This window comes from Rhinopithecus bieti, unplaced genomic scaffold (genome assembly GCF_001698545.2).
Source record: "Rhinopithecus bieti isolate Rb0 unplaced genomic scaffold, ASM169854v2 scaffold_4553, whole genome shotgun sequence".
Classification (NCBI taxonomy): Eukaryota; Metazoa; Chordata; class Mammalia; order Primates; family Cercopithecidae; genus Rhinopithecus; species Rhinopithecus bieti.
The window spans coordinates 317,239-325,000 of NW_016804694.1; the positions used below are offsets into that span (position 1 = coordinate 317,239).

General features: G+C 40.5%; 1 protein-coding gene across 1 annotated transcript in view; it reads right to left on the reverse strand.

Annotated features, from left to right (window-relative positions):
* The window catches only part of FKBP5 (FKBP prolyl isomerase 5), a 117,271-nt gene that overhangs the window by 67,280 nt on the left and 42,229 nt on the right, over positions 1 to 7,762 (reverse strand). The window contains exon 2 of the mRNA XM_017870077.1: positions 1,098 to 1,221. Coding sequence (XP_017725566.1) covers positions 1,098 to 1,202 — 105 coding nt within the window. The 5' untranslated portion in view covers positions 1,203 to 1,221. The remainder of the gene's footprint in view (positions 1 to 1,097; positions 1,222 to 7,762) is intronic.

Sequence of the window (7,762 nt, forward strand, 5' to 3'; positions counted from 1 at the left end):
GTGCTTTAATAAGTAGGAAAGCTAATTCAAAAGTAAGACATATTCTCTGAGGAAATCTCAAAAGATATCTTCACTGTACATAGGAACAATATTTACATATAAAAATAAACCCCTTTGGGCTGGGCATGGTGGCTCACGCCTATAATCCCAACATTTTGGGAGGCCAAGGCAGGTGGATCACCTGAGGTCAGGAGTTCAAGATCAGCCTGGCCAACATGGTGAAACCCTGTCTCTACAAAATACAAAATTAGCCAGGCATGGTGGCAGGTGCCTGTAATCCCAGTTACTCGGGAGGCTGAGGCAGGAGAATTGCTTGAACTCAGGAGGCGGAGGTTGAAGTGAGCTGAGATCGCAACATTGCACTCCAGCCTGGGCAACAGAGGGAGACTCTTGTCTCAAAATAAAGTAAAATAAAATAAACCCCTTTGAATTTTTCAAGTTAGCTTTTCTTTCCTTAAAAAGTCTTAAAATTGTCATTAGCTAGCTTTAGTGTACTAAAAGGATACATTAAAATAGTAACCTATTTGTATGCTCTGAGAATAGGGAAACATAGCCCTTTAGAGTGAGATATAACTTGGACCTGAACCCCAGGTAAATCTGCATTACTAAGATATATGATGTTGGGCACGTTAATTTACCTAGCCCAGTCTCAATTTCAACATCTATAATCTGGGATTAGAAATTAAAATATCTAGCTGGGAGCAGTGACTCATGCCTATAATCTCAGCTACTCAGAAGGCTGAGGTGGGAGGATCGCTTGAGGCCAGGATTTCAAGACTTGCCTGAGCAACATAATGAGATACCCTCTCTCAAAAATTTAATTAATTAATTTAAAAAGAAAATCCCAGCTACTCAGGAAGCTGAGATGGGAAGATCACTTGAACCCAGGAGTTCAAGACCAGCCTGGGCAATGTAACGAGACTCAACTCTTAAAAAAAACCTTGAAGTTATGAAGACAAAACGAGAATCTAGCTCTACTGTTTAGCACTTAGTAACCCTCAATAAACATTATCCACCCCAGTCCCCCTCAGAAAGAGTATAAACAATCTTTCCAGGCAGCAGATTTCCTTGTATGTCATTCAGCTTTGTGGCCTCACCTTTAATACTCCCCTGTCTTTTTTGGAGGTAATATCCTCTCCCTGCTCAGCAACAGTGGCTGTGGGGCTTTCTCCACTGTTCTTGGCACCTTCATCAGTAGTCATTGTCTTTTAAGTAGAGAACCTGGTAAGAAGAAAAATATTTTAGCTAGGAAAAATATCACTTCTTTATGAATCTTGAATGTCCCTGGGAACTGAACTCTACCTAACCTAAGATTTACTTAGGGCCAATAAGCTTAGATACTGAAAACGAAAACAAAGGCATTTGCTATGAGCATGTATTGATGTCATCGGGCATGTAAATAAAACATCATCCAATTCTTTAATTTCCGATCTAGCTCTGGTCTCAAAACAGAGAACAGTACAAGTCAGGTTGGGTAGTGATTACATTCCTCATCATAACATGGTGAGAAGCAGTTCCTTCACAACTTTGAAAACATCCTTTTTCTATAGCCATATTCTTGACAGAGGATTAAGACCTTATCAGTTCTTAATAAAAGAAGTGACAATATATCAATCACAGTGAGACACAGAGCAGGCTTAGAATCTGACAGACCCAAGTCTGGGTCCTAGCTCCAGCTCTTGACATTTCCAATTTCCTTAATCTTGCTGAGCCTTCGTTTCTCATCTGCAAAATGGACACAGTACACTATTCATAGAGTTACAGTGAGGCAGCAGTGAGATAACATTTGTTTAAAGATTAGCACAGATTGGTAACTTAAACATGTTTAACCATTTATCATCATGATTGGGCCTTCTGTAGGGTCATTTTTCATCTCCTGCCCAAAATACCTACAGAATGTTCTTCCATGTGGCATTCAAGGCCCTTCACAATCTGGCCCTAATCTATCTTTCAGTTCTAGCTGCCACTATTTTCTTTTACTTTCTTTCATGCAGCTCATGCTCTAGCCAAACTAGGCCAATTCCACTTCTACAACAAGCCCAGGGCTTTCCCATAGTCATTCTTCTGGTCACTCCCTTTCTTGTTTCCAAAACATCCACCTCCCTTAAATGCTACTTCTATCATACCAACCTTGACCCTCTATTTGTAGACCATTTTGCCCTTTTATGTACTTCCTTAGCTCTTCTATCGATTTGTTGTCTGTAAGAGATTTATAAGTCTATGCGCCTGTTAGGTTTAAAAGATCCTTCAGAGCAAGGTCCATGTTTTGTTCATATTTAGATTCCCTAGAATGCCTCTACCTTTAAGAATGGTAAGACAAAAAGTGCAAGGAATCTGTAATGGAATTTGGGGGGTTCTTCCTCTGCTCCTTACAAGCTGTTTGATGTTGGCTACCTTAACTTCTCTAAGACTTTTTTCCTTACCTGTGATTAGAATACAAATACCTGTTTTCACAGATAATCTTCTGGATGAAGTGGTATAATGTGTATTTTTAAGGTATACTATTCAAATGTTAGTTCTTATTGTTATTGTTGGTCACCTGTCAGACATTTTTTTCATGCAAGGCAAGCCAATGTAACCAACAGGCTAATCACAGGCTAAACAAAACACACCTAGCCACTGCCATGATGAATTCCAACTGCTCCCTGCTTGGTCAGGGAAAATCAAGAAGGAATCACTCCTACAGCTATTACACATTAGGCTGATAACAAACTTAAGGTACCCTAAAGTCATCTCCTGAGCCTTCTTGTCTACAGAGTCAGTCTTTCTGCACTTGTGGAAAATGTCTTATCGATACAATTGTAACTAGACAACGAAAACATACATTGTAGTGTTTTAACTCATTTCCAAATGACCACTATTGATTTCAGTTCAACAAAGACACAAATCCAATTGTTGTGCCCAAAATCTTCAAAGAGAACACCAAAAACCAGGGGCTAAGTCCCTCTGCTTTAGTTTCTAGTACAGTTTATACCAAACATAAAAGATCCAAATGTTTGGCTCAGGATAAGGGAAAGGCCAGAACAAATCGTTCTCAAACAAACAACAAAAATTATGTACCTAGCTCTACATGAGGCTGGCTAAATAATCAGGAAAATCAGAAGAACGGCATTGGTTCCCAGCTTCTAGAAACTCACTGCTTATAACATGCTTCTGTGATGCACAGAAACTTGTAAAAGGCACCTCGATAACAGAGGGAAAAGATCTCTTAAATATTTGGAGGGTCCTGGACTGTATGCCTGGGAAAATATATGCACACAAAAAAATTTCCTGGGGATTCAGAGATGCTGACATCCATCAATAGATCTCTGGGTAAACCTGGGTGTAAAGCACTGAACAAATTAAAACCACCAGGTGAGAGGTTGTTGGCAAAGTACCCCACAGATAACTAATTATTAAAAAAGAAAAAGGACCTTTCAAATAAAATGATCTGACTGATACCACTTTAATAAGTGATCTGCATCATAACCAAACTCTGCATCACAAATAATGAAAAAAACTGCTATTACTCTGTCTCCTAATATGATGTAGTGATGTGATATAGATGTGCTATCTATCATCTATGTGGTATCCCTATCAAAAATGTTTAACCGGAAACTAATCAAGAAGAAAAGACAAAAACAGATTGTGGAGCATTCTATAAAACCATTGGCCTAGACTCTTGAAAAATGTTAATGACATAAAGAACCAAAAAGGTGGTGTGCGCCTGTAGTCCCAACTACTCAGGTGGCTGAGGTGGAAGGATATTGATTGAGCTCAGGAGTTTGAGGCTGCAGTGAACGGTGATCATGTCACTGTACTCCAGCCTGGGCCGAAGGGTAGGACCCCATCTCTTAAAAGATAAAAAAAGAGACGAGAGAGAGAGAGAGAGAGAGAGAGAGAGAGAGACAGAGAGAGAGACAGAGAGACAGAGAGAGACAGAGAGAGACGAGAGGTCTGTTCCAGATTGAAGGAGACTATAGAGATATGACAACCAAGAGTAATCAGTGATCCTTGGCTGGATCCTGGATTAAGGGACAAAATATGTAAAGAACTTGGAAAAGGAGACTGTGTATTAGCTTATTATTACTATATGTTAGCCTTCTGGAGTGTGATATAATATTATGGTTTTATGTGGAGTAATATCCTTGTTCATAGGAGACACATGCTGTAGTATTTAAGGGTGAGGTGTCATGATATCCGCAACTTGCTTTCAAATCATTCAGAGTGCTAGAGAGATCGCACATGCACAAATGTCACCAAAAAAATCAAAACAAAGCACTGAGCAAACATAACTACAACACATCCAAAGACAATGCTTTCTTTTGAATGTTCATCATTTGGAGTTCAGCTAAACTTTTTAATGAAAATACTGTCAATGAAGAAATGTTTTCAGGCTGGGCAGTGGCTTATGCCTGTAATCTCAACACTTTGGGAAGCTGAGGCGGGTGGGATCACTTGAGGCCAGGAGTTTGAGACCAGTCTGGCCAACATGATGAAACCCCGTTTCTACTAAAAATACAAAAATTAGCCAGGTGTGGTGGCACACGCCTGTAATCCCAGCTACTTGGGTGGCTGAGGCACAAGAATTGCTTGAACCTGGGAGGCAGAAGTTGCAGTGAGCTGAGGTCATGCCACTGCACTCTAGCCTGGACAACAGAGCAAGACTCTGTCTCAAAAAAAAGACAGAGAAAAAAAAGAAACATTTTCTTTTGGTTCTCACACCTTGCTATTTTGAAAACAATGGCTTGTTTAAATCCAAGTAAATAGGCAACCTGTATAAGCTGATTTACTAGCTTTCTAAATCCCATTTGATAAAGGAATTAGCTCTTCATTTTTTGGCTCCAGCACTTCAAGGGATGTAAGTCATCTCAGTAATCTCAGAGGATGGCTCTTGTCAGTGGTACTGAGTCCATATGAAGAGAAGTACTATGAATAATTAAAACACAAAGATAAAAACAACAAGAAAACAAACTTTTGAACTTTCAAAAGCAGATAAAGCTGGAAGAATAAAGAAATAAACTGAATTTTCCAAGTATTTCCCCTTAATTCCAGCTAAGCCATTAGGAGTATAGGTTTTTGTAAGCTAACAAAACAAATGAAACTTTTTCCTTGATTGAATGTTATATAAAAAAGACAGTAAGGACAGACAATTCCTAAAAACTGTAATGACACTGAGACCGTTTCACCGTTTTTCTGAGAGACTTTTCTTCTTTCCCTCACCCTAGGTTTATTCTGGATTTAATATCACTATGTAGCTATGGATATTAATCTATGATAAAGCTTATTGTGCTGAACTGTCCAAAGGCAAAAAATTGCTACCCAGTACATCAGAAAGGGAACACACAGTTCGTTCTGTTATGGACATGGCAGATAAGCATACACTCTCCAAAGTGCTAGTCAGCAAACACCTGAGACATAACAGAAAAATGAGAACACACTTAATATTTTATCAACAGTGTACTGAAAACTTCAGTTAACATAACTAAACTATCAGGTCCCCCAAATGAGAAGTCATTTTAAAGCCATATCCACCAATTCCCTATGTGTATTACGTAAATTACTGTATTGTTCTCTTTGTTAAAATATCAGTGTCTTGCCTCAGATTATGCTACTAACAGGAGAGTTTTCAGAAAGATATTTCTTTGGTAAACTTATTTTTCTTCTCAGTACAAGTAATTACTGAAGAAAACAAAGCTAACAGACCACACTTTCCCTGACTCTGAATGCTGAGTTGGATAAATTACTGTTTTTAAGTAAACAGAAAGCAAAGGATTATATTAAACAAACAAAAAAGCCAGAAAATATTAGACTATCCAGATGTTACCATTACATACTAAAGGATGAACCTGAATACAGTATTATTCCCCTTAATATGATTTTACCCTATTTGGCCTCAAAAAAGTTGAACGACAGGATTAAGTCATCAACTTCCTCTCCCCAGGAAGATGCTGGGATGAAAAGAAAGTTTTTAAAATTTGCAAAACTCTGAGGTGGAAAACAAGTGTTCCTAACTGAACCAGAACTTTGGGGGAATTTCTGAACACTACACAGCAGATGAGGTCAGACCGAAGGAGAGAGCAAAGAAGAGAAAGTTGCCTCCCAAACACCAACTGTTAAGAGCAGCTCTTCTCAGGAGAGGCTGGAGAAGCTCTAGGTCTGGGGTCAGCCCCAGAAAGCAGGAGTGAGCTAGGGGGACGCACTGGAGAGCGGTATCTGGGGGGAAAAGCAGAACCTGTGTTTGGATCAGTTAGGCCAGGTAGGTTTCTTTCCCTCCAGAGTGCACACTGTGGCTCCCATCTTTTCTTCTCTGGAAGACGTAATAATCCTTATTTTTGGAGTTCAGACCCATTGCAAGGATATGTCAAGGTACTTGTCTTCTTTCCTTAATTCCTGCAGGGGCCGTGATATTCTGGCCCTTAACTGCTAAAGACAAGTCTTTGCGGAATCTCCAGAAAAATTTTCTAGCATTATTTCTTTTCCTTTGATGTCTCTGTCCTCTATGTCTAGAAGTATTATTAGATAGACTTTGGACATTTTGGTTTTATCCTTCAGCTTTCTTAAGTATTTTTCTAAACCTGGGCTAAACAATAGAATCACCTGAGGAACTTAAAAAAGCTACTGATGCCTGGACTCCAGCCCACAGAGTCTGGATTTAATTTGTCTGTGGTGGGGCCAGGGTAATGGTGTTTTCAAAAAGCATGTTAGATGATCCTAATGTGCAGCCAGATATGGTTGAGAACCACTGGACATTTCTCCCGTTTTTCATCTTTGTCTCTGGTTTTATACCCTAAGAGAAAATATTTGATGGAATTTTTATTTCTTACTGTCTCTTAAGAGACAGGGTCTTGCTCTGTTGCCCAGGCTGGAGTGCAGTGGTACCATCATAGCTCACTGCAGCCTTGAATTCCTGGGCTCAAGCAATCCTCCCCCTCAGCCACCCTAGTAGTTCAGACTACAGACATGTGCCACCACACCTAATTTTTTTTTTTCAGAAGAGACAGGGTCTCGCTATGTTGCCCAGGCTGGTCTCGAAGTGATCCTGGGCTCAAATGATCCTCCTACTTCATCTTCTCAAAGTGCTAGGATTATAACAGTGAGCCACCATGCTGGGCCTGATGGAATTTTTACATCACCATTTGGTCATCAACTATGTTCAATATATCATGTAGTATGCTCAAGGGATTTTTACAAGAATTTAGTGGCCAGGTGAGGTGGCTCAATCCTGTAATCCTAGCACTTTGGGAGGCCGAAGCGGCCGGATGACTTGATGTCAGGAGTTCGAGACCAGCCTGGCCAACATGGAAAAACCCCCATCTCTACTGAAAATACAAAAATTGGCTGGTCATGGTGGTAGGTACCTGTAATTCCAGCTACTCGGGAGGCTGAGACAGGAGAATCACTTGAACCCCAGAGACGGAGGTTGCAGTGAGCCAAGATCGCAACATTGCACTCCAGCCTGGAAGAGAAGAGTGAAACTCCATCTCAAAAAAAAAAAAAGGCCAGGCTGGGATCATGCCAGTAATCCCAGCACTTTGGGAGGCTGAGGCAGACGGATCACGAGGTCAGGAGATCGAGACCATCCTGGCTACATGGTGAAACCTCGTCTCTACTAAAAATACAAAATATTAGCCAGGCATGGTGGCGAGCACCTGTATAGTCCCAGCTACTTGGGAAGCTGAGGCAGGAGAATGGCGTGAACCCAGGAGGCAGAGCTTGCAGTGAGCCAAGTTTATGCCACTGCACTCCAGCCTGGGCAACAGAGCAAGACTCTGTCTCAAAA